This window comes from Atractosteus spatula, chromosome 13 (assembly GCF_055471065.1).
Source record: "Atractosteus spatula isolate fAtrSpa1 chromosome 13, fAtrSpa1.hap1, whole genome shotgun sequence".
Lineage (NCBI taxonomy): Eukaryota > Metazoa > Chordata > Actinopteri > Semionotiformes > Lepisosteidae > Atractosteus > Atractosteus spatula.
In genome coordinates this window covers 2,409,493-2,433,427 of record NC_142718.1, presented here as the reverse complement: position 1 = coordinate 2,433,427, position 23,935 = coordinate 2,409,493, and the positions used below count along the sequence as shown (strand labels likewise).

The window sequence follows — 23,935 nt, the reverse complement described above, 5'->3', positions numbered from 1 at the left end:
TAGCAATTGCATTATCAACCATAAATTACCTCGCACAAAGGCACAGGACCGACTTATTCCACTCAGTGATCCTCCCCCAGGCTCTAGAACGACCCCGGTCCTCACTTTGCTCTCTGGACCGTTCTTGGTTACATCTTCCCAACACACAAATCGTTCGTCTCTCGCGTCACTTCCGCTTGGAAAAGGGGCTCGCAGCTCCTGGTACGGGGTTCATCTTGAGCGTCGTCCTTCCTCAGCCCATGCCTCACACTGTCCTTCCTTTCGGACTAGCAGGCATTCTGGCCACTGTCAAAGCCCGCAGCGGGCCTGTCCTGTACAGTATGTGCATCTGACATCAGAGAGCCTTGGGAAACAACATGATGGCAACAACCTGTTGTGCTGTCTTTGTCTGGCCTTGATAAAAGCTTGATAAAGCTACATTTCTTTTCACGTACTTTGTGGGGTGTGTGTTTTGTGCACTACACTCTTGGGTCAGCAGCCACATCACCCTGCAGCTCCCAGCCGGCAGCCCCACTGGAGCCCAGCAGTGTGAGCCTGGCCAGTGCCTGGAGGGGAGACTCCTGGGATCAGCTGAGGCTGCTGCTGGGAGAGGTGTTAGTGGGGCCAGCAGGGGGCGCTCACCCTGCGGTCTGTGTGGGTCCTGATGCCCCAGTATAGTGACGGGGACACTACACTGTAAAAAGGCCCCGTCCTTCGGATGAGACGTAAAACCGAGGTCCTGACTCTCTGTGGTCGTTAAAAATCCCAGGGTGTTTCTCAAAAAGAGTAGGGGTGTAACCCCGGTGTCCTGGCCAAATCTCCCCCTGGCCTTTACCAGTCATGGCCTCCTAATGACCCCCTCTCTGAACTGGCTCCATCACTCTGCTCTCCTCCCCACTGGGAGCTGGTGTGTGGGGAGCGGACTGGAGCATCATCCAGGTGGGGTACACACTGGTGGTGGTGGAGGGGATCCCCATTACCTGTACAGCGCTGTGAGTGGAGTGTCCAGAAAAGAGCTGTATAAGAGTCAGGAATTATTATCAGTGTCCATCGTCTATCACACTCAGCCTGCAAACGGCTACACAATAATGGGGAAAACAGCAGCCTGGACCCCTGCGGCTTCTCTGCTTGGACCAGCAGCAAGAGGAGCAGCGATGGGATCCCTGGACAGCTCCTTTTATATTCCAGTCATTCCTGCCCCTCCCCCCCCCCCCCCCCCGCTCCAGGAAGGCGAGCGCTCGGTGATTAATGCGTGCCGCCTCTGTGATAAAGAGATTGAACATGTGTGCTCAGCTGTAGCGTCGCATGACCCCTCGCAGCTCATTCTCACCCCTGATCGCGCTCAAGCGCAGCGGGACTGCTTATCTCCCCACCGGCCCGCGTGCAGGTTCCTGGCCCCCTCGCCCTGTCTCCGGTGTCAGAGCACGCCCCTTCCCACTCCTCCTCCTTGACTTTCAAAGGATCTGGAGCGCCTTTTGAGTGCTTCCTCCGTGAAAAGACTTCAACGGCAATGGAACTGAAAGACCAACACCAGCTGGGATATTCAGAAGGCTCCTCACGGAGAACAAGGTCATGCACGGCCTCTGTTCAGGCCGTTACCCTTTCTGCTTAAGTCTGGAGGGTGTCTCCAGGTCGGGAATCTGAAATTTTTCCAACTGGGAAAATACTGTTGTGCAGATCATAAATCCACTGCCCCGGGCTGTAGGGGCTCATCCTGGACTGGGACCCTGGCTGTGATCTCCAGGCTGTAGGGGCTCATCCTGGACTGGGACCCTGGCTGTGATCTCCAGGCTGTAGGGGCTCATCCTGGACTGGGACCCTGGCTGTGATCTCTGGGCTGTAGGGGCTCATGCTGGACTGGGACCCTGGCTGTGATCTCCAGGCTGTGTCTGGGCTGAGAGAGTATTAATGAATCTATCGGGTGGTCATGGGGGAAAAAAAGCGTCGCTCTTGAAATACACCACAAAGAAATGAAGGCGAGCCGGGTGGCCTGTGTTCCTGAGCCCGATTTTAAACCTGGACCCACTACCACACAGATGCTGCTCTAGTTAGTCCATTATTGTTGCTGCAGCGGTAGCAGTCTGGGGCTCTCCTGTCACCCTGCCCCCCAGCACCCTCCAGGCTGCAGAAGGGCAAGTTAAAAATACCTGCTGCAAGATCTGAGCACGCCGACCCCAGGGGCGCTGTGCCTCAGAGGCTTCTATAGGATGCAACGGATTTCTGTGAGGGTTGGGCCTGAGGCTCAGTTCTATAGAGGACCTTCATTACTGGAGCACCGTGGAACACACACAATCCTGGGCCCTGGGCCCTGGGCCCTGAGCACCCCCACCCACACAAACCCCCCCACAGCGGCCTGTTTCTGCTCCAGCGGAGCTCTCAGCCACACAGCTGAGCTGAGCCCTTCACTGACTGCACAGCCGGGCTCGTTCGAACTGCTGGGCCGTTCTCGGCTCATTAACTGGTGTGTTTCATCCGTCTCGTAAACTCCCCAACGCATGAGCAGAAAAGGAAGCTTTCAGATATTCCAGTCCAACGACTTAATTGTTAGTTTAATTAAGGCTTTAATGGAACTAAGCAATGAAATCCCTGCAGGTGTGTGTCTGGATCTCCAGTCCTGTCTGATCTGGGATCCCGGGCATGTCTCTACTGACTTGAATCAATAGTCCACTAAGCTGGTCCATAATGCCACCATTCCTAGTTCTCAATATGATACCATTAATTCTCAATGAGGATGATACTTTCCCTATATAACGCGATGAAGCAGGGTTGAATCATACTGCCCTACCTAAGGAATGGTCCTTGTATCTGCTGTATGCTTTCAGACCTTTTGTCCAGTTTAAACTTTGTCCAGCCGAGCCATCTAGGGAGTCACCAGACACAGGGAAAGCACACGCAGGACAGATTGTCAGGCAGAGTGCTGTTGGGAGAAATTATAGACTGGCTTCAGCTGGTATTAGCTGGTGCTAATGGGCGCTCAGATCCGCTGGCCCAAATTAAATTTTTCCGCCACTTGTACGGAACACTGGTCACGCTCCGCAAACAGCAGCAGAGGGCTTTTCTGTGAAATGAGCCGCGCTTTTTCTTACACGTTCACGCGAATGAATCGGGAATCGTGTTCTAGGATTTTACAGGCAACCTGTAAAGCTGCTCTATAAAACAATAGATGATTATGACGTCTGTTATTCATTAATAATACTAATAAAAAAAACACAACTTAATCATAATAAATACACTTTAATAATGCTAATGATAAATAATACATTCTAAGAAGTAGTGGTGATAAAAATAATAAACCTCATCCAGAACAGGACCTGGCCTATGGTCTTCCAGTTTGACGTGGCTGGGGGTTTGACGACGCTCGGTCACCCACACGGCCAGCTCTGGGGACGCCACACCCGCCATTCCTGCCAGAGCCAAGGTCTGTAACACAGCCTGCTGCAGCCTGTGAGGCTGGCTTTAGAAAGACTCGGATTTTATGCGCGCACTGATTGGGCGTGTTAAGTGGAGAAATGCGCCAACTGCTAGACGTGAATTAGTCGGGGGGACGGGGGGGGACTTGCGGCTGAGGCGTCGCAGGACGACGCGCCATGTGAATTAGATTTAAGGGAAACTAAGCACTTCATTAGGAGGTCGCTGGCCTCCTAGGCGGCCCTGCAGCCTTAGCAACACGTCTGGGGCTCAGTCCTGGCCTGGCAACCCGTCTCCAGAGCACACAGCCGGCGGGAGGAGCAGGACCCGCTGTGCTTGAGCGAGTCACCCCCGCCGTGAGGCAGGCAGCAGCAGCAGCAGCAGCAGCAGGGTGGTCTGCCCTTGTGCCTGGGGATGATGGATCTGCCGGCGCAAGGGGGGCCGCCCTTCCGAGGAGAGCTGAAAGAGAGGAGGCTCTCTGCGTGCGCGCAGTCTGAACCCCGGCCACTCAGAACACAAAAACCCCCTGCCTTCCTCTCGGGCGTCGCGTTTGCTTGCTAAAGAACTGGATGAGATTCACAGGAGCAGGCAGTCCCCTCCGAAGCCCTCTCCTCCGCGCTGCGTTCCCCGAGCAGGGCTCCTCTCCTAGGTTACAGGGAAAATGTCAATTAGGGTCCATTAAGGCTGCAGTATTGGCCCAGGAACGGCTCTGTTTGACTTGGCTGGGGTGTCAACAGGCTCCAGGCAAGCGCCCAGACAGACACTCGCTCTTCCTCTCCCTCCCTTCCTCCCAGCTCCTCTGCTCTGCAGAACGGAACTGATAAAAGTTTACTCCCTTCCCACCGGCTTTTCTTCCTTGTAGTTTATTTTATTATGGAAGGGGTTCCCAATCCTGGTTCTGGGTTGACTGGTGAGGGAAGGGGCGGGGGGTGCATTGTGGATCAGCTCGTTACTTAATTGAAGGATTTGATACTTAATTGGTTTAACGAGTTGCTTGATCCACACCTTTCTTTTCCCCCTCAAGCGCGTTTTCCTCCTGGAGTATTGAAGTTTGCAATAATAATAATAAATAATAATTAAGTGGGTGGAAAGGTATCCTGGCCCTGAAGACCTCTGACTTGCGCAGGGGGCCGACAGGCTGGGGGAGAACAGAGAGAGGAGGAGGAGGGAGAGGGAGAGGAGGGCCGGGCTGGCAGTGCAGCAGGGGAGAGGAAGGACTGAAGCCACACAGGAGTAGAGCCAGACCCTGGGTTAGGAACCGAGGGACCAGACCCAGAGGAACGACATCAACCGTGGTGTCAGACTCACGTCCTGGAGTGTCTGGCGTCTTCTGGGTTGTAGGCCAACCTGAGCAATCAATGAACTTAATCACTGTCTCAAATAGACCTATATAGAACCTTTTCCTCAAGTTATAATCACAGTTTCAATTGATCGTGTGGGAAAAATGCACTTCTGTCACAGTACAGTTACCAATACAAACACCTTCGAGTCTGGTGAGAGATTTTAATAACAGTGTAGTTAATGAAATAATTAGACCGATTATGTAGCAAACCTTTGATGCAACAGACGCCAGACACTAAGTCCCCAGGAGCTGAGCTTGACAGTCTGGACAACAGGACAAGCAGATTTCTGGATGAGCTGGATTGGGGGGGGGGTGTGGTGGGAGTATAGCTTCACCAAAGTCTTTCCTGCTTGTTTCTTTGCAGAACAGGAGCCACAGAGATGGGCCGCTACTGAGAGAGGCTACTCCAGCGCCGCGGTTCGATGGAGCGCTTACCTGGACCACCACAGGCCACCTGGATGCCCCCGTCCCTGTCGGAAGCACGGGGCAGCGTCCCGCCCTCCCTCCTGCCCCCGCCCACGGGCGACGCCCTCCTCTCCGGCCTGGCCCTGAGCGAGCTCTTCCAGAACGGGAGCCTCCCCAACAGCACGGGGGAGGGGGAGGGGCCGGGGGCGGGGGCGGGGCCGGGCGTGGCCGGGGTGCTGATCCCCCTCATCTACTTCACGGTGTGCATCATCGGGCTGGGGGGCAACACGCTGGTCATCCACATCGTCCTGCGCTACTCCAAAACCGAGTCGGTGACCAACATCTACATCCTGAACCTGGCCATCGCCGACGAGCTCTTCATGCTGGGGCTGCCCTTCCTGGCCGTGCAGAACGCCCTCTCCTTCTGGCCCTTCGGCTCCTTCATGTGCCGGCTGGTGATGACCGTGGACGGCATCAACCAGTTCACCAGCATCTTCTGCCTGACGGTGATGAGCATCGACCGCTACCTGGCCGTGGTGCACCCCATCCGCTCCTCCAGGTGGCGCAAGCCCCAGGTGGCCAAGGCTGTCAACGGGACCGTGTGGGCCGTCTCCTTCGTCGTGGTCCTGCCCGTCGTGATCTTCGCCGACGTGCCCCGGGGCGGCGGCATCTGCAACATCGACTGGCCCCAGCCGGCGGAGGTGTGGAGGGCCGCCTTCATCATCTACACCTCCACCCTGGGCTTCTTCGGGCCCCTGCTGGTCATCTGCCTGTGCTACCTGCTGATCGTGGTGAAGGTGCGCAGCTCGGGCAAGAAGGTGCGGGCCACCTCCACCAAGCGCAAGAAGTCCGAGCGCAAGGTGACCCGCATGGTGGTCATCGTGGTGGCCGTCTTCGTCTTCTGCTGGCTGCCCTTCTACGCCCTGAACATCATCAACCTGGTGGTGGCCTTGCCCGAGGAGCCCAAGGGCGTCTACTTCTTCGTGGTGGTCCTCTCCTACGCCAACAGCTGCGCCAACCCCATCGTCTACGGCTTCCTGTCAGACAACTTCAAGAGGGGCTTCCGCAAGGCCCTGTGCCGCTCCTCCCGGAAAGTCGAGAGCCAGGAGCAGCTGGCGGCCCACCGGCTGCAGCCGGGGCAGCCGGGGCAGCAGCAGCAGCAGCAGCAGCAGCAGCAGCAGCCGCGGCGGCAGGGGCAGCAGGAAGAGGAGGAAGAGGAGAGGAGGAGGAGGAGGAGGAGGCAGCGGGGGCTGGAGCCCAGGGACGTCTTGAGGAGGAGGAGGGGGAGGGGGACCGAGGAGGAGGAGGACGATGACGACGACGACGAGGAGGAGGAGGACGGGGAGGCCACTGAGATGACCGAGATTTGCCACATTGCTCAGAACGGCAATGGGCAGCCGGAGACGGCCCGGGCCCTCTTCCTGCCCAAAGGGCAGAGGTCGGGGACGTCCACTGTCTCCCCAACCACCCGGAACCCCAGGAAAGCAGCAGAGCCCAACGGGAAGACGCCGGACTCGGGCACGGCGCCGGCTCCGGCCCCCTGCCTGCTCAACGGCGCCACCAACGGCAGCATGAAGCCCTTACCCGAGGAGCCTGGGGAGAAGAACACCTTGCTGGAGATCAGCTACCTGTGACCCTAAGGCAGCTGTGACAGAGACCTGGGGCCAGGATTCCCGCCGCGGTACAGCTTTCAGCGAGCAGAGACTGGATCCCCACCCCGATCCGACCTCTTTTCCACCGAAACCCTTTCATACCCCCTTTTCCATGAAGTACCCTGCGGGAGTCCTGCGTCAGTCACCGCACTGCCAGGACACTGCCCGACGCGGCCCAGCGGTGGTCAGCAGCTGTCCAGGGCACACCCAGTAGCTGTCAAAAATGCTGCTTTCTCGTAGACCCTGAACGCCATTGGCGTTCACCAGCACAGTTTTCTCCAACTGTTACTGCCCTATTCCACTGCAAGTGCCATCTCCATTTTGCCATACGCACAGTGTAGGCCACTGACAGCCGAGCAAAAGCTGGCGAACGTCTAAAAGACGCGGTCAAGGAAGGGAGGAGCCCCGGTATGCACGTTCATCAACGATGCAACTGAAGCGGGAATCCTCCAGGGAAAGGATCACACCAGTGCAGACAGAAACCCAGAGGAGGACATGACTCTGCGGCGAGGTTTTAAAAATGGTAGAAGCTTGCGCGCCCCAGGTCCTGCCAATAAAAGGGATCGTGAGAAAAGAGTACCTCTGCCAGCGATGAGCTTGCGAAGGGGCCTGGGTTGTATCCTTAATACAGGTCCTCTCGTCTCCTGTTAATTACTTCATTGAATCACTTACTCACTTAACGAACCGGCTGAACCCATCACTGCCTAAAGATAAAACCAGATGTGTGGGGCTGCATGCAGGGAAGCCGGTCAGTGCTGCAGCCTCATGGCTCTTGTTTCCTGGATTCGACTCCAGTCAGGGGCGCCTCTTCTGTGCGGAGTTTCCTCTGCATTTCTCTGGGGTCTCTCCTCCTGCCCAGGTGTCTCCCAGCTCCTCCAGATGGGCTGTCCAAGCTGACTGAGGTCTCCGAGTGCCTGTGAGAGAAGGGCGTCCCATCCAGGATGCCCAAGGCCCCCGGGACAGGGTGTTTTTGGTCAGAATGTGGGATAGACCGATCAGGGACGTCCCGATGATGATGACCGAAGATGCTAGAGAAAGCCGAAAGGACTGGGGCTCTCCAGGGACTGGGGGCTTGAGATCATGAGCTTTGTCGATGTCGTTCCCAAAGACATTAGCATAAATCCCATTACAAAGAAAAGGCTGGAAAAGGGATTTCAGACAGAAGCTTGTTTTCAGCACAAATGTGATCCACCACGAGTAAATGAACTTCAGAACTGTAAAATATTCTGTTACCACGCACAGCAACACCTGAACGAATGTAGTCATCCAGGCAGGTGGAGGGACAGGTGCTGTGGTCGTTCCAACCTCCTGGAACTGAGCTGTGCAAGCCCCGGTCCTGCTCCACCACAGTCAGTGTCCTCTTCGACTGATTCCAGCCGAGTGGCGAATATCCCCGTTGAAGCAACTTGTCGTGTTCAATTAGCGCAGGCGGACAGCGCGACGCATACCCACGATCCCAAGCTTGACTCTTCCCCCCCCCCCCCCAAGTGGGCGTTCGATTATGAATACATCGGAACCATGGCAATGGCGCCTCTCTCTCTCTCTCTCTCTCTCCGTTTCGGACTGGATCAACAGCTTTAGAAAGCAAGTTTCTGACACTCATCACAGGAGATCTACACACTGTGGGGGTGGGGGGCAGGTGGCTACCTGGGTCAAAGGCTTCTCTCCAATTACAAACATCCAGCTGCAGACCCCTGGACCTTTCTGCTACTTCTCAGCATTTAAGAAAAATGCCTTAAAAAGTTTTCGCCAACTTTTGGATTTGTTCTGAAACCCACTGTCCAAACCTGGATTGAAAAAGAACGCTTTTACCCCTGTGTTCACGCAAGCTTCTCAGGAGGTGCCTCTACGGAGGCCTTACAGCTGCCAGACAGTCCCCTTTAAGGCTTGGCTCACACTCTCAGACCATTACAGAAATCTATTTCTCGCATATGTGTGTAGTTATGTACAAGGTGTAATGTAAGAGTGACTGTGTGTATATTGTTTTGTTCTCCTGTTTCCAGCACAGACGTGTGATTTTCGCTTCTTGTGCGCAGGCCTGGCTTCGGGGAACACCTCTCTCGTGCTGGCCGGTGCGACGGTGTCCAGTCTGTGCCGTGCTCGCGGCCGGGCGCCTGGGGAACAGATCGTGCAGTAGCCAATGTACCTTCCGCTGTACGTGTCTGGGCAGGGCCAGCCCGTGTTTCCAGCTCGCTGCCCAGCCTGTAATCGCTGCACAATCAAGTGTTTCTGGTTGTAATAAACTGAAGTGCAATGGACACCTGAGAACGGACTGCAGCTGGGAATGTATTCACAGGGCTCATCAGACAGGGACAAGTGTCAGGGGAGCGTTCCTTATTCTGGGGGTAGAAGACCAAGCCTCCCCTCTGGGCTAGAGTCTTCTGTTCCAAGACAAGTCTACTGGCCATTTACAATTCACGGGTACAATCCGATTCCATCTAAATCCCACGTTAAGACTGCAAACCAGTTCTAAGCCTGTGCTTCCATGCCAATTCCTTGCACAGGAAAGGAACAGGGAAAACTTTATTCCAGACTGAAAGGAAAAGAGACACAACATTGGGTCTGTTTTCTTTTCTTTTAGCCTGGAATAAACCCTCACCTGTTCCTCTGCAGGCTGCGCGCGCTGACGCAGCTCCCTCGCCGCCATCGCGCGGTGTTCGCACTGGCCAGCGTTACAACACTCCCCACGGCTGGCGGGACCTACTTGTCTGTCCCCTACCAGGTGTTCATCTTGAACCCCAACCCCGGCTCTCGGGCGCAAAGAGAAGAAGCCGAGTCTCGCAACAGAGCTCTGGCAGCCTACGAGCTCCGAGCCTTAATTACCGAAGCGGGTTTCAGCAGAGCAGGATTGATTAGCTAATTAAGAGTCTCCTTCCGTTAATTGAGTGGTGGTGGGTCTGACGCCCTGCGGGGAAATCGAATGGAAGTGCAAAGGGCACTCATACCCCCCAGCACAGGCGCAGGGAGAGCCGAGCCGAATTCTCCGACCTGCCCAATTAGTTTGATGAGCCGAGCGCCGCGTCCCCCCCCCACCCCCCCCAAGAAGCCCTAAGAGAGCCTCGAGTAATGACAGATCAATCAGATCTGCTTTTCTCCAGTTCCACTTGCTTACTCCCGCTGGGCAGCCCATCACTCTTGATTTAATATGCGCTGGCTGCCTTTCAGCTGCAGCTGCAGTTGTAGTTTCCCTGTAGGAACCCGCAAACAGAATCCGAGCGTTCCCAGACCGCGCCTCCTTCCCAGGACTAACGTGGCCCTTTCAGGCACATGGAAACACAGGGTCATCCGCAAAAGAGGGGTGTGGGGGTGGGGGTCTTTTTATGGGGGCGTTTTCTTGCGTTAACAGTGGGGAGAAAAGAGCAGGAAGCTGCAGTATAATTAATTCGACTCGGTCAACATTTCGGAACCACAAAACCTTCTCCGGGACTTACGCGTTTAAACCGACTCCGGTCTTCCAGTACCCGTCGGTAGTGAACTGCGGGAGACACAGGTAGCGAAATCGTCAACTACAAAAACACACCCCAGAGCCACTCAGGACATACACTTGGACAAGTCAGCCCACAGCCCGCAAACCAGTTCACAAGACTTAGTGGCTACAACAATGATTAAATTCATGGTCTCTCTATTAAAATCTATTTAAAAAAGGAGACTCTCTCTCCCCAAATAACTGCATGATAGGGGTGTAAGAAACGCCCCCATTTCTCACAGCAGGCAGGGGGTTCACTCCCGAGTCAGGAGGGCTCACCTCCTCACTCTGCACCCTTGCGGAGGACAGCAAAACTGGAATCTGCAGATTCCAAACCAGCTGATCCTGGACGATCACCTCCGGGAAGGTATCGGAGCAGGAGGAACGCGGGATCAACCCCCTGGCGAGTTCGGCATTCTCCGCCAGGACGTTCCGGCTCCTGACTCTTCCCCAAGCTCGATGCGGGTCTTCGGCTTTCAGCTCGTTCTAAACCAACGCTCTCCTAGCAACGCTGTTCCGACACCTGCCTCTGATCCCTGTTGAATCCATAGATCCGGACCCGGGGAATAGACAAAAAAAAAAGGAAAGTGGCGTTGCTTGTGTCCCGTGTCACACACACGGGGTCTCTCAGATCAGTCATGACCTGGGCCACACGCAAGCCGTGATCTCTCGGCACCAGAGCTTGAACTGCAACGTACAGCACCGAGGCCGGGCTGTCGGACTCCCACTGCCACAGCCTGCGTGTGCATCGTGCCAACAGCAACAGCGGAGGCAGGATCAACTGTGCTTCTCATCTCATTGCAAGTGCGTCTGTGCAGACGAGAGTTATCCGGTCCTGGTCCTGGGGGGCTGCTGGTGCTTCTGTCACTGGCTTGTCGTTCCAGCACCTCACTTAAGGAGCGGAGCAAGCTCTTTCTGGCTTAATTGGACCCATTAAGCAACTTATCTGTCTTAATTGGACTACTTAGGCAACTTCCCTCATCTCTTCAGATGCCGGCACGAGGGAGGGAAGGGGATCACGTCCGGTAAGTCTTGCGGTTCAGGAGAGGAAGTGGCGTCAGGAGTGATCGCGAGTCACCGACAGCCGAGTCTGACTGAACTTGGCTGTTGTCATCCCTCCCGAACTTGCATTATAAACCCCATCAATCTCAAGACCCAGCCTGGGGACCCCCTGCCCTAGAGTCTTGAACAGCCGGGAACCCGTTCATTTCTCTGGGAGCCTGGGGGCTCTCGCTGGTCCAGTGTTAGTTAGGGGAACATGAAAAACCTCAGACTGGAGGAGAGGGAGCTGAACACGAGGGCAGGGCAGGAATCTGGCGAGGAATTGAGTTTTTTTTAAATATATAATAACGCAAAAACCCCGTCCATAAATCACCAGCACGTTTCCTCCAAAGGAAAGAGCATTTTGACACCAAAAAATCTCACCAGTCTAGCTGCACTTTGTTTGTTTTTGACATTTCGGAAGGGACCGGGTTCAGCGTGTGCCCCACGGTACGTCCTCCATCTCTGCGTCTGCGTCAGGCCCTGCGCGACTCACAAGGCCACTCTGCTCCAGCCCAGCACGTGATCGCTGCCCACCTTGTGGGTGATGCACTTCCTGTAGAGTGTGTGTGTGTGTGCGCGCGTGCGTGCGCGCCAGTGCCTGAAAGTGCGTCGTCCGTGGGCTCTTAATTTAACAGGCGGGAGAGCTCTGCAGCTCAGCTTGATTGGAACTAAATTGCATTCATTTCAAAAAGCTGAAAAAAAACCCAAGAGCAAACAGATTTCTCTAAACAGCTGCCTGCGAAGCCGCATTGAAATGTATTGAGCTGGTAGGGAACAGATTACCTTCCTTACCAGCAGCCACATCACCCTGCAGCTCCCAGCCGGCAGCCCCACTGGAGCCCAGCAGTGTGAGCCTGGCCAGTGCCTGGAGGGGAGACTCCTGGGAACAACTGAGGCTGCTGCTGGGAGAGGTGTTAGTGGGGCCAGCAGGGGGCGCTCACCCTGCGGTCTGTGTGGGTCCTAATGCCCCAGTATAGTGATGGGGGGCACTACACTGTAAAATGGTGCTGTCCTTCGGATGAGACGAAAAAACTGAGGTTGTGACTCTCTGTGGTCATTAAAAATCCCAGGGTGTTTCTCGAAAAGAGTAGGGGTGTAACCCCAGTGTCATGGCCAAAACTCCCCCTGACCTTTACCCTTCATGGCCTCCTAATAACCCCCCTCTCTGAACTGGCTTCATCACTCTGCTCTCCTCCCCACTGAGAGCTGGTATGTGGGGAGCGGACTGGAGCTTCATCCAGGTGGGGGTACAGGGAATCCCCAGGACCTGTACAGCGCTTTGAGTGGAGTGTCCAGAAAAGCGCTATAGAAGTGTAAGCAATTATTATTATTATTAACTTAATTGGGCTCTTAACTAAGCCCGTTGCTCATTTTTTTGCGGGGAGGGGTTCCTGATTTCACAGCCGTAGTAAGCAGAAAAACAACCCCTCACCCCACCCCAAACAAAAACTCATTTCCATTCCGTTTATTTATAAACCAGTAATACAGCTGACTTTTGGCCCGATGGTCCTGACGCAAGAGATACAGTACATGTGCTCGCTCCGAGCGCACGCAGGTTTCCCGCAAGCGGCCTGATGTCAATTTCATTAGCGCGCCGCTAAGCAGAACTAGAACAACACCGTCATCTCGATAAAAAAAAAAAACCCCAAAACAAAACAGCTGGCAGCGAAGGTTCCTCCTCTGTCTCTTCGTGTAACAACCTTTTCCACCGGCTCTCCGACGGTGGCTGGGGGAGGGGAGGGGAGGGGTGTATAGGCGGATGCTATCCAATTAACTCAGTGCATCATTTCTAATCCACTTTCTCGGGCGACAAACAGGAGAGAGAGAGAAAGGACACGGCCCTGCCGGCCTGTCGTCTTCCGAGAAGACAGCATCGTAACTCTTCAGGAATGAAGCGGTGTTTCTCCCCCCCCCCCCTCTACCTCTCTGTTTTTTTAAGCTGCAGAAATCCGTCTCCAGCGCCATCCCACGCGAGACCCAGCGAGCGTGGGGCGGCAGACTCCCGGCTTGTAATTCACACCGGTGAAGGAGGGCGGATATCACAGCTTGCAGGGGCTGTGAATTGCAGCGAGGGGGCGGCCAGACCGATAAGCAGGCGGAGGGCAGCTGGTTCAATTAACTGCCTTTGGAGGAGGGCGGAGGTGGGAGCTGAAATAAGCTGCCTTTGTGCACCATTCACAATCCCTCTCGCCCCCCCCCCCACAGCAGCGCGTCTGCAGGAGACGTTAACGCTGCTAACTTGTAGCTGGGCAAGACAGGCGATCCCTTAGCATGGTCCTCCGTGAGTATGGCGGTTTAGGTTAAATAAATAAAGTCTCCCCTCGCCGACAGAGCGTCAGGTACACGGGCATCTTACCCAGCGCCGTGAAACGTCCTCGCCACCCTGAAGAAAAATCGTCTTTAACGGCGTCCCAGAGTAGTTCCGTTCACTTTTTTGTGTGTGCGTGTTTTTTTTCCTCCTGGGCTGTGGTGTGATGTGGGCGAGTTTTATTGCGGCGTGGCCACAGGTGGGAGACTTGAGCTCCGGGGTGAAGCACACCTTCGAAACGAATTGGGTCCTGCTCCGCTGACTGATTTTAACTTGCTGTTGGGAGGGGGGGGCGGGCGTGTTTTTAAATGTGCTTTTTAAAAGGCTCTATAAAAGGGGCACGGCGATGGGGGTTGTAATTGGAAATCCACCCAGACACCATTTTTGAGTTTCTGATCTGCCTTCGTCCAGGTGTGCTGCACGAAGTGTGATCAATTGGACCTCTTTTGGAAACGGAAAAAAACCGCACGATGGGCGTGTCCCATATGGGACCCCGCCCAATATGGGCGGGTACGGCACGGAATCACTTCCACTGTGGGCGTGTCTTATGACATCACCTCCCCTTGTTTGGGTGTGTCCGATGTGTAAAAGCTGGAGAACGATTGTGGGAGGGCTTTTGCTACTGTCCTGTTGCTAATCATAATAGTGCTTTTGGACGCTCCACTCACAGCTCTGGACAGGTCATGGGGATCCCCTCCACCCCCCACCAGTGTGTACCCCCACCTGGATGATGCTCCAGTCCTCTCACACACACCAGCTCTCAGTGGGGAGGAGAGCAGAGTGATGGAGCCAGTTCAGAGAGGGGGGTTACTAGGAGGCCATGATGGGTAAAGGCCTTTTTACAGTATAGTGTCCCCATTGCTGCACTTGGGCATTAGGACCCATACAGCAGCAGCTCTTCCAGCAGCAGCCTCAGCTGATCCCAGGAGTCTCCCCTCCAGGCACTGGCCAGGCTCACACCTGCTGGGCTCCAGTGGGGCTGCCAGCCGGGAGCTGCAGGGTGATATGACTGCTGGCATAATAAGACACCATCCTCGACCCCGACACCCACACCCGAGTCCGCCCGCCTTCCGCGGACCAGCAACGTTTAAAGATGGCCAGATATTCACAGCAGCGTTTTTTTTAACCCATGAATTACGTCCTGCTGTTAATAATCTCTCCGTCTGCCCTGCCAGCGCTCGGCATCGATTGCAGAAGTATTGTCAGAAGCCTGAAGGATCGCTCTGCCTTTAAACTGCCTGCCTGAGTCCAGAGGTCAGAGGAACGCTTCAGCACCTTCCTAGACAAAGCCCAGGCTAGGTATGTGGTACGCGCTGCTGGTGTGTAAAAGTCAGGTTAGCAGGGGGAATCATTTGGGATAGCTCGTATCGTCCTGCTTTATTCGGGCAGAAGCAGATCAATACTGGAGAGCACGTCAAGCTCTGTGCCTGTGGCTGGGGCTGGTTGAGTTATTTCGCGCACGTGCTGCCATCCGTTTCAATAGTAGCGTGCCTAACAGAAGCACGCACTGTCCTGTCTGTGGCACCCAGTATTGCAGGCAGGACTGACAGAGCAGACAGTCGGTGTGGACGATAAACCTAGTATTGCAGACAGCTATCCAAATCGAGGTTTCGCATTGCATTGCACTGTACAGTACAACACTTTGATCTTCCTGAGCGCAGGGAAGTGCTTATCTCCAAACACTGTGAAAATTTTGGTCCCAGGATTAACTGAAAACTGAAAATACTTGGCAGAGTACTCTTCCCAGTAAACTGGCCAGCAGTCTATATACTGTATATTTAATAAGCCACCACAAGAAATTGGCTTGGGGTGTGTGTATACTTAATAAGGAGCCATATTCCCAATCGATTGCCCTAGAGTCTGTAAATATTTAATAAGGTGCCACACGCCTAAGAGATTGTCCAATTGTATGTACAGTATAAATCCTACAAGGCTGGAGTGGAAATTGCAGGCACTGGCCAGTAAATTAGGGAAATATGAATACAAACCATGGTCACCCCCTAACCACAAGGCATCTGTTTTGTAACTGCTCAATCCAATACAGGACTGCAAGGGAGCTATTTCAGCAAGCAACGGGTGCAAGGCAGGGTACACCCTGGGCAGGACGCCAGTCACAGACACACACACTCGCATCTGGGTCCATCTTCCCAGAAGCCAGTTAGCCCACCAGCATGTCTTTGAATTGTGGGAAGAAACAACCGAATTGAACTGAATTGTGGAGGAAACCATACAAACTCCACGCAGACGCTCCACATGTGTGTGCCTGAGAGTACCCCAATATTCAGACGTATGTGTCTCAGAGTACCCCAATACCCATACACGTGTGTGCCTTAGAGTACCCCAACACCCTGACGAACAAGAGTTTAGCCCCTAGGTTCCATGTGCTCTGTCTTGGGGCTGGCCTGTAAGGGGTTAAGACATTGTTGCTAAATAATCCACGCACACACAGACTAAATGAACTCCCCCCCCCACCCCCCCAGCACACACACACACCCCGGCTTCAATCACTTTGAGGGAATGAGTCATGTTGCTAGGAGACTGTTCGCTGCTAGAAAGACAAAGAGGAAAAAAGGAAAGGTACTGAGTGGAGTGAAAGGAGAGAGCAGACACAGAAGGGAGGAAGAGAGAGGGAGGAATCATGAGGACAGAAGAAAGGTTCCCAACGAGAGGCCTTTCGGCCCACCTGCGCCTCTTGTTGCCCCTTGCAACGTGCCCGGGCAGCTTGTTCCACGCTCCCACCGCCCTTTGTGTAAAGGTGTGCCTCCCGTTCTCGGTTTTAAGTGCGCGAGTCTAAATGCACTTGAGAGAGCGCCGTTCACACTCGGTCACAAGCAAATTGCAAGCCGCCCCGGCCTTCGCAAGCCCCCGCAATTTCGCGCTGCCCCGGGGTTGAACGAAGGGGCGCGACTCCCCGATCTGCTATGATTGCCTCCGCCACTCTCGCCCCGAATCAGACCGGCCGTCTCCTGGCCTTCAGCAGCCTGCCGCAGAAAAAGGCTCTCGGCCCAAGCGAAGCGCAAAACCTCCCACACTGAAATGCAGGGAGGCTGTGGTCGTACTGATCAAGCAGGCGTGTCTGGCTGACGGGCAGGCAGGCAGGCTGTCTCTGCAGGAGCTACTGGAATCATGCGAGTCTCGTATAGAACAGCAGGCACAGCAGATGTCAGATCGAAATACTTGTGCGCCTCCGTAATCACACATCGCAACACACAACGTCGAGCACCGTATCCAGCAGTTAAAACCAGGCTATGAGCTCCTCTTAAACTGGCTCAAACTAAAACTTCAAATGCATCACTACTACGATGGACATTATGCAGCGAATGCACACTTTAGTGTTCTCTGGCTGTGTTTACTAGTATCTAGCATGGACTGATGTGCTGTTCTGTGGAAAACAAAGAGCAAATCACCTTAATTGGACACAGAAAGGTGATGTGGAGACCAGCCACAGAGAGCCCATCACAGTGTATCTCGTGGGAATGAGAGGACCGGCTGGCATTTGTTAGCTTAGCACCCAGTTATCACGATCTGCGATGAAGGTGAGATAAAACAGGGGGCTCCTTCACCATTTATTTCAAAGATTGTGATCAGCAGCTGGAGCCCACCTGAGCTGCCCCTGTCGAGCGAATATCTGTCCGAGCTGTTCCTCCTGTGACGTGGTGTGATCTCCACAGACATGCAGGAGGGGAGCTGTACTGCTGAAGCTGATGCCCTGGCCTCCTTCAAGACCTGGCTGGATTCGATCCTTGCACAGGCTAGATGGACTGAGTGGTCTCCTCTCCTTTCTATCTTTGCCTGTGTCCTTGTGTTTCATTTAGAGTTCAGCTCAGATGAAACTTGTCTGACGTTCTTAAAAAATATTTGAGACTGCCAACCACCTGGAGCTGAGCTTCTTTCAATTCAGAGTCCTGTGTAATCTGAAATGAAACTCTGGCTGTGGTCTCATGGCTGTAGGGGCTCATCCTGGACTGGGACCCTGGCTGTGATCTCCGGGCTGTAGGGGCTCATCCTGGACTGGGACCCTGGCTGTGATCTCTGGGCTGTAGGGGCTCATCCTGGACTGGGACCTTGGCTGTGATCTCCGGGCTGTAGGGGCTCATCCTGGACTGGGACCCTGGCTGTGATCTCCCAAATGTAGATGCTAAATATGACTGTTTCCAGATAAATGAAATATAAATAAATACCCAAATAAATAAAAAACCTGAAACCATTATGTTCAAAGCCCTGACGGCCCATAACTCGAATCAATACTTTTGATAGATGTTGTTTGTTTGAACTTTTGAGCCAGGCGGGAGCTGTCAGTAATCGAACATGATAAGGAGCTCTCAGTGAATTATGACTGCCTGAACCGATGAGCTGTTGGCTGTTATTGTCCCTCTGCAATGATTGATGGAGTAAAAAAAAAAGGACCCTTTAATGTGAAGGATCAATCTCAAATCCTTTCATTTCTGCATGTTATAGGTGTTTGCCTGCCTTTTTATTGCTTATTTATTTTGTATCTGGCTGCGCGATTCTCCAGAGTCGTCTTTTTCTCAGTTTCGATTGCTCTTCGGAAATAAGGTCTAGGAAATGAAACATCTTTCCCAGCAGATGCCTCAAAGCAAACACCACACTGAGACCTGAAAAGCAGATTGTGAGCGAGGTAAAGAAGCAGAAAATCAGAGCCTTCAGAGAGACCAAGGGAGCAGGAGATAGCAAGGGGCTCCCTAGGTTCATTTATAGTAAACAGTGATTTTCTAATATGAGACTTACACTTACACAGGGAGACTGCGGGAGGCTTGCTGAGAAACTGAAAACCCCAAGTGGATCTGGGGGGGAGGGGGGTACGGACCAATCAAGAGACAGGGGAAGAGCACGAGGCCGAGGGCACTTTTTTACAACATCAAATCCAACCATAAGAAAAATGCCTTATATTAACAGCAACCCCAATTTCCTTGGAAATATCCCATCCTGACACCGACCATATCCAGCTTTTCCTCAGGTCCTGGGATGTGAAGGGATCAGGTTACAAGGTGGTAATACCGCCACCAAATTTGCATACTTATTCTGCAGTGTTCAATCAACCAGAGACTGCTTTGTCTCTGTTCTCTCTCGTGCATTTGTCAGGAAGAATGAGATCTGCAAGAGATGGTTCCTTCTGAGTCTAACATGGAGTCCAGCACACTGACACAGCCCAGTCACAGGCTCTAGACTCTTCTAGTCCCTGTGGAGTCCAGGACACTGACACAGCCCAGTCACAGGGCTCTAGACTCTTCTAGTCCCTGTGGAGTCCAGCACACTGACACAGCCCAGTCACAGGGCTCTAGACTCTTCTAGTCCCTGTGGAGTCCAGCACACTGACACAGCCCAGTCACAGGACTCTAGACTCTTCTAGTCCCTGTGGAGTCCAGCACACTGACAGCCCAGTCACAGGCTCTAGACTCTTCTAGTCCCTGTGGAGTCCAGCACACTGACACAGCCCAGTCACAGGGCTCTAGACTCTTCTAGTCCCTGTGAAGTCCAGCACACTGACACAGCCCAGTCACAGGCTCTAGACTCCTCTAGTCCCTGTGGAGTCCAGCACACTGACACAGCCCAGTCACAGGCTCTAGACTCTTCTAGTCCCTGTGGAGTCCAGCACACTGACACAGCCCAGTCACAGGGCTCTAGACTCTTCTAGTCCCTGTGGAGTCCAGGACACTGACACAGCCCAGTCACAGGGCTCTAGACTCTTCTAGTCCCTATGGAGTCCAGCACACTGACACAGCCCAGTCACAGGCTCTAGACTCCTCTAGTCCCTTGTGAGTCCAGCACACTGACACAGCCCAGTCACAGGACTCTAGACTCTTCTAGTCCCTGTGGAGTCCAGGACACTGACACAGCCCAGTCACAGGGCTCTGGACTCTTCTAGTCCCTGTGGAGTCCAGCACACTGACACAGCCCAGTCACAGGGCTCTAGACTCTTCTAGTCCCTGTGGAGTCCAGCACACTGACACAGCCCAGTCACAGGCTCTAGACTCTTCTAGTCCCTGTGGAGTCCAGCACACTGACAGCCCAGTCACAGGGCTCTAGACTCTTCTAGTCCCTGTGGAGTCCAGGACACTGACACAGCCCAGTCACAGGGCTCTAGACTCTTCTAGTCCCTATGGAGTCCAGCACACTGACACAGCCCAGTCACAGGCTCTAGACTCCTCTAGTCCCTTGTGAGTCCAGCACACTGACACAGCCCAGTCACAGGACTCTAGACTCTTCTAGTCCCTGTGGAGTCCAGGACACTGACACAGCCCAGTCACAGGGCTCTGGACTCTTCTAGTCCCTGTGGAGTCCAGCACACTGACACAGCCCAGTCACAGGGCTCTAGACTCTTCTAGTCCCTGTGGAGTCCAGCACACTGACACAGCCCAGTCACAGGCTCTAGACTCTTCTAGTCCCTGTGGAGTCCAGCACACTGACACAGCCCAGTCACAGGGCTCTAGACTCTTCTAGTCCCTATGGAGTCCAGCACACTGACACAGCCCAGTCACAGGGCTCTAGACTCCTCTAGTCCCTGTGGAGTCCAGCACACTGACACAGCCCAGTCACAGGGCTCTAGACTCTTCTAGTCCCTGTGGAGTCCAGCACACTGACACAGCCCAGTCACAGGCTCTAGACTCTTCTAGTCCCTGTGGAGCCCCCCCCCCCCCGTGTGTGGAGTTCACCCCCTCTTGGAGGAAAAGTGCTATGAAGTTCAAGCAATGGCACTAACTCCTTCATCATTCTTTGAAACAGTATGAGGCTCTCCGGGTGGGAAACGTCTGTGGCACCGAGGCTCTGCCCTGCCCTGCTGCAGCCCTGAAATGCAGAGCGCTTTCCCTAGAGCCGTGCTTTTTCCGAAACAATTCCACGTGGATGTGAAGCCGCACATTCCTCGCGCTGCCCCCCCCCCCGGCCCAGCGCAGAGGCTCCTTGAAAACAGAAGGAAAATGTCAAAATCAGCCCCTCGGCAATTTCCTCTGCACACCTACGTCAACCTGGTTATTGAATTGCGAACGCCTACAGGCAGCCGGTTTATGCAGTTTATGCAATCTGAAATAACCCAGATCCCCGGCCAGCCAGGAATGGTTTCGCTAATGGCATTTCATTGTGTCCACAGAATGAGGTCCAGCTGAGAGTCAATCTCGCTGATCGAAAAATTTAAATGAATGCCGCCGTTATTACGTCTGTCAGAATATTAAACAACTCACCCGGTGCTTCTAATCCAAACTCCCCTTGTCAGGCCTTTTAAACGAACTGCAAGGGACCCATTCCTGCGACTCCCCCCCGGCCAGGCCAGGCCAAACCTCTGTTATCGTCAGATCTGCCTCCCTCGTCTTCGGTGCTCAATCATCACCGCCCGTGCAGGAGCCCGTAGTGAAATCTGTTCTCGCCCGTCCTTTTGCAAGGAACCCGAACTCCCCTCCAGACCGCAGAGGTAGGAAAGGACAGTTTCTCCGGTCCTGCCTTGCTCCCTTCGCAATTGATCTTGACCTTTGTGGAATACATTGAGTCGATACATTTTCTGGCAGGGGGCTCAATATTTTTAATCAGGATATGAAAAGAGAAATACCCCCGAGAGAGTGAGTGTACTGCTACGAGATTCATTAATTCTTTACTGACTGGATGCCCGATAAGTGGGAGACAACAGTAAGGGTTTTTAGTCCATTATATAGCAATCCCTTGAATTCTGGAGATCACAGCCAGGGTCCCAGTCCAAGACGAGCCCCTACAGCCCGGAGATCACAGCCAGGGTCCCAGTCCAGGATGAGCCCCTACAGCCCGGAGATCACAGCCAGGGTCCCAGTCCAGGATGGGTCCCTACAGCCCGGAGATCACAGCCAGGGTCCCAGTCCAGGATGGGCCCCTACAGCCCGGAGATCACAGCCACAGTGCCAGTCCAGGATGAGCCCCTTCAGCCTGGAGATCACAGCCAGGGTCCCAGTCCAGGATGAGCCCCTACAGCCCGGAGATCACAGCCACGGTGCCAGTCCAGGATGAGCCCCTTCAGCCTGGAGATCACAGCCAGGGTCCCAGTCCAGGATGAGTGTTGCAACTTGCTACAGACAAGTCCCCCGTATATTTTATTGTTGTTGTCTCCCTCCCTGTGCGAAATGATTTGCATGATCTAACTGTAGCTGCAACACATATGTTTTTTTAATTAAAAGGAAATAAATTAGTTTGACCCCATCTGTTATCTCTAAAAATGAGCTCACCTAACAGAGTGGAATGAGTGGAACTAGTTCTGCACAACACTCATTTCTTCATGAAGGGAATTATTCTTCATTCCAGGAAAATAATTACCAGGCCATGTTGTGGAGGCTGATATGCAAGGAGCTTATTAAAAAAATGGTCAATGTAGAGGAACATGATGACCAGTTATAATCCAGTCAGTGTGTCTGTAGCAGGGCTGTCCAGTCCTGGACCTGGAGGGGTCAGTCAGTGTGTCTGCAGCAGGGCTGTCCAGTCCTGGTCCTGGAGGGATCAGTCAGTGTGTCTGCAGCAGGACTGTCCAGTCCTGGTCCTGGAGGGGTCAGTGTGTCTGCAGCAGGGCTGTCCAGTCCTGGTCCTGGAGGGGTCAGTGTGTCTGCAGCAGGGCTGTCCAGTCCTGGTCCTGGAGGGTCAGTCAGTGTGTCTGCAGCAGGGCTGTCCAGTCCTGGTCCTGGAGGCCCAGTCAGTGTGTCTGCAGCAGGACTGTCCAGTCCTGGTCCTGGAGGGGTCAGTGTGTCTGCAGCAGGGCTGTCCAGTCCTGGTCCTGGAGGGCTCAGTGTATCTGCAGCAGGGCTGTCCAGTCCTGGTCCTGGAGGGTCAGTCAGTGTGTCTGCAGCAGGGCTGTCCAGTCCTGGTCCTGGAGGCCCAGTCAGTGTGTCTGCAGCAGGACTGTCCAGTCCTGGTCCTGGAGGGGTCAGTGTGTCTGCAGCAGGACTGTCTGGTCCTGGAGGGTCAGTCAGACACACAGACCCTGCAGGACCAGGACTGGACACCCCTGCAATACAATACTCAATTGGCCGAACACAAAGAGTCACGCACATTCACTCAAAGATGTAGACACACAAAGAATGCAAGGACTGAATTAGCCTCACATATCGCCATGACGACAGCCAGAAGTTAATGCCTTGGCGATAAAAGTCAGATGTGGGGAGGAGGTAAAAAGCTTGTTATCTGTTTGGAAAATTTTTACGTGCATTTTTCGATCAGTGGATTAACAGAGATACAAAGCACGGCGAAATGGACTTTGATTTTTTTTTCTTTCCCCAGCCAATTATCCAGGCGAGCTTTCAGACTGGTTCTATATATAAAATAAGACTTTCAATCTCAGATACAAGAGCTGCAGCTGCCTCCAAAGCTTGCAGGGAGGCTGGGGCTCGACAGCCCCACCACACAGTGAGCACAAGAGCATGAGAACGGGGATGAATTCTTCTCGGGGATGGCTTATTTGGGTTTTGGTCGATCAATGTTGCGAGAATCTCATCCAGCTGTTTCTTAAAACAAGTCACGGTATCGACTTGAACAGCCTGGCAGGGCAGCTTGCCCCACACTCCCACCACCCTTTGTGTAAAGAAGTACTGACTGGAGGATGCCATCCAGCTGTTTCTTGAATGAAACCGACAGCATGGCTCAGTGGCTTGTTCCATACACCCACAAACCTATGTGTAAAGAAGCCCTTCCTGTACTCAGTTTTGAATACATAGCGCTTCATGATCCTGGAGGCTCAAACTATGTAAGACTCACATGCATTGGATAGGTGCATCTTGCTAATAATTATGCCAGTAATAAATAACAGGGACTTTAATACACCTACATAGGGTTGTCTTGTCTTACACAGGTTAAAATAGTTTCAGTGTAAGTTTTTTTTAACTTTTGTAATGTGATCAGTTTTATATTTTTTTTTGTTCCAGTTTCAAAATGTCCGTTTTTCAGACTGGTGGTGTGGAATCATCCACACTTGGATTTAGATCTCAGAAAGTGAGTTGGGTGTACAGTGAGATTTCAACAAACGTATCATCATATCTGTTAGTACAGATATTGATATTGACACAATGGCACTGCAACATCAGTCCATTTTCTAAACACTTTGTTTAATACAGGGGTATGGTGGAGACAGAGTCTATCCCAGCAAGCAATGGGCACAAGGCAGGATACATCCTTCATGGGTTACCAGTCCATCACAAAACACACACAGACACACACTCACACCAGGGGCGATTTTCCCAGAAGCCAATTAACCCGCCAGCCTGTCTTTGGAGTGTGGGAGGAACCCGGAGCTCCCAGAGGAAACCCACGCAAATACAGGGAGAACGTGCAACGTCCACACAGACAGCACCCCAGGTCTGGAATGGGGT

The 23,935-nt window shown here is 53.5% G+C and overlaps 1 protein-coding gene across 1 annotated transcript; it reads left to right on the top strand.

Moving 5' to 3' along the window:
* The first annotated feature begins 5,151 nt into the window (after positions 1–5,151).
* On the top strand, positions 5,152–9,048 carry LOC148821626 (somatostatin receptor type 5-like). Its single transcript, XM_088930454.1, has one exon. It carries the CDS (start codon positions 5,152–5,154, stop codon positions 6,766–6,768), a length of 1,617 nt encoding a protein of 538 aa, XP_088786580.1. The 3' UTR covers positions 6,769–9,048.
* The last annotated feature ends 14,887 nt before the right edge of the window (positions 9,049–23,935 follow it).

Coding starts and splice junctions, on each gene's coding strand:
- LOC148821626 (XM_088930454.1), top strand. CDS start 5,152: ATGGAGCGCTTACCTGGACCACCACAGGCCACCTGGATGCCCCCGTCC.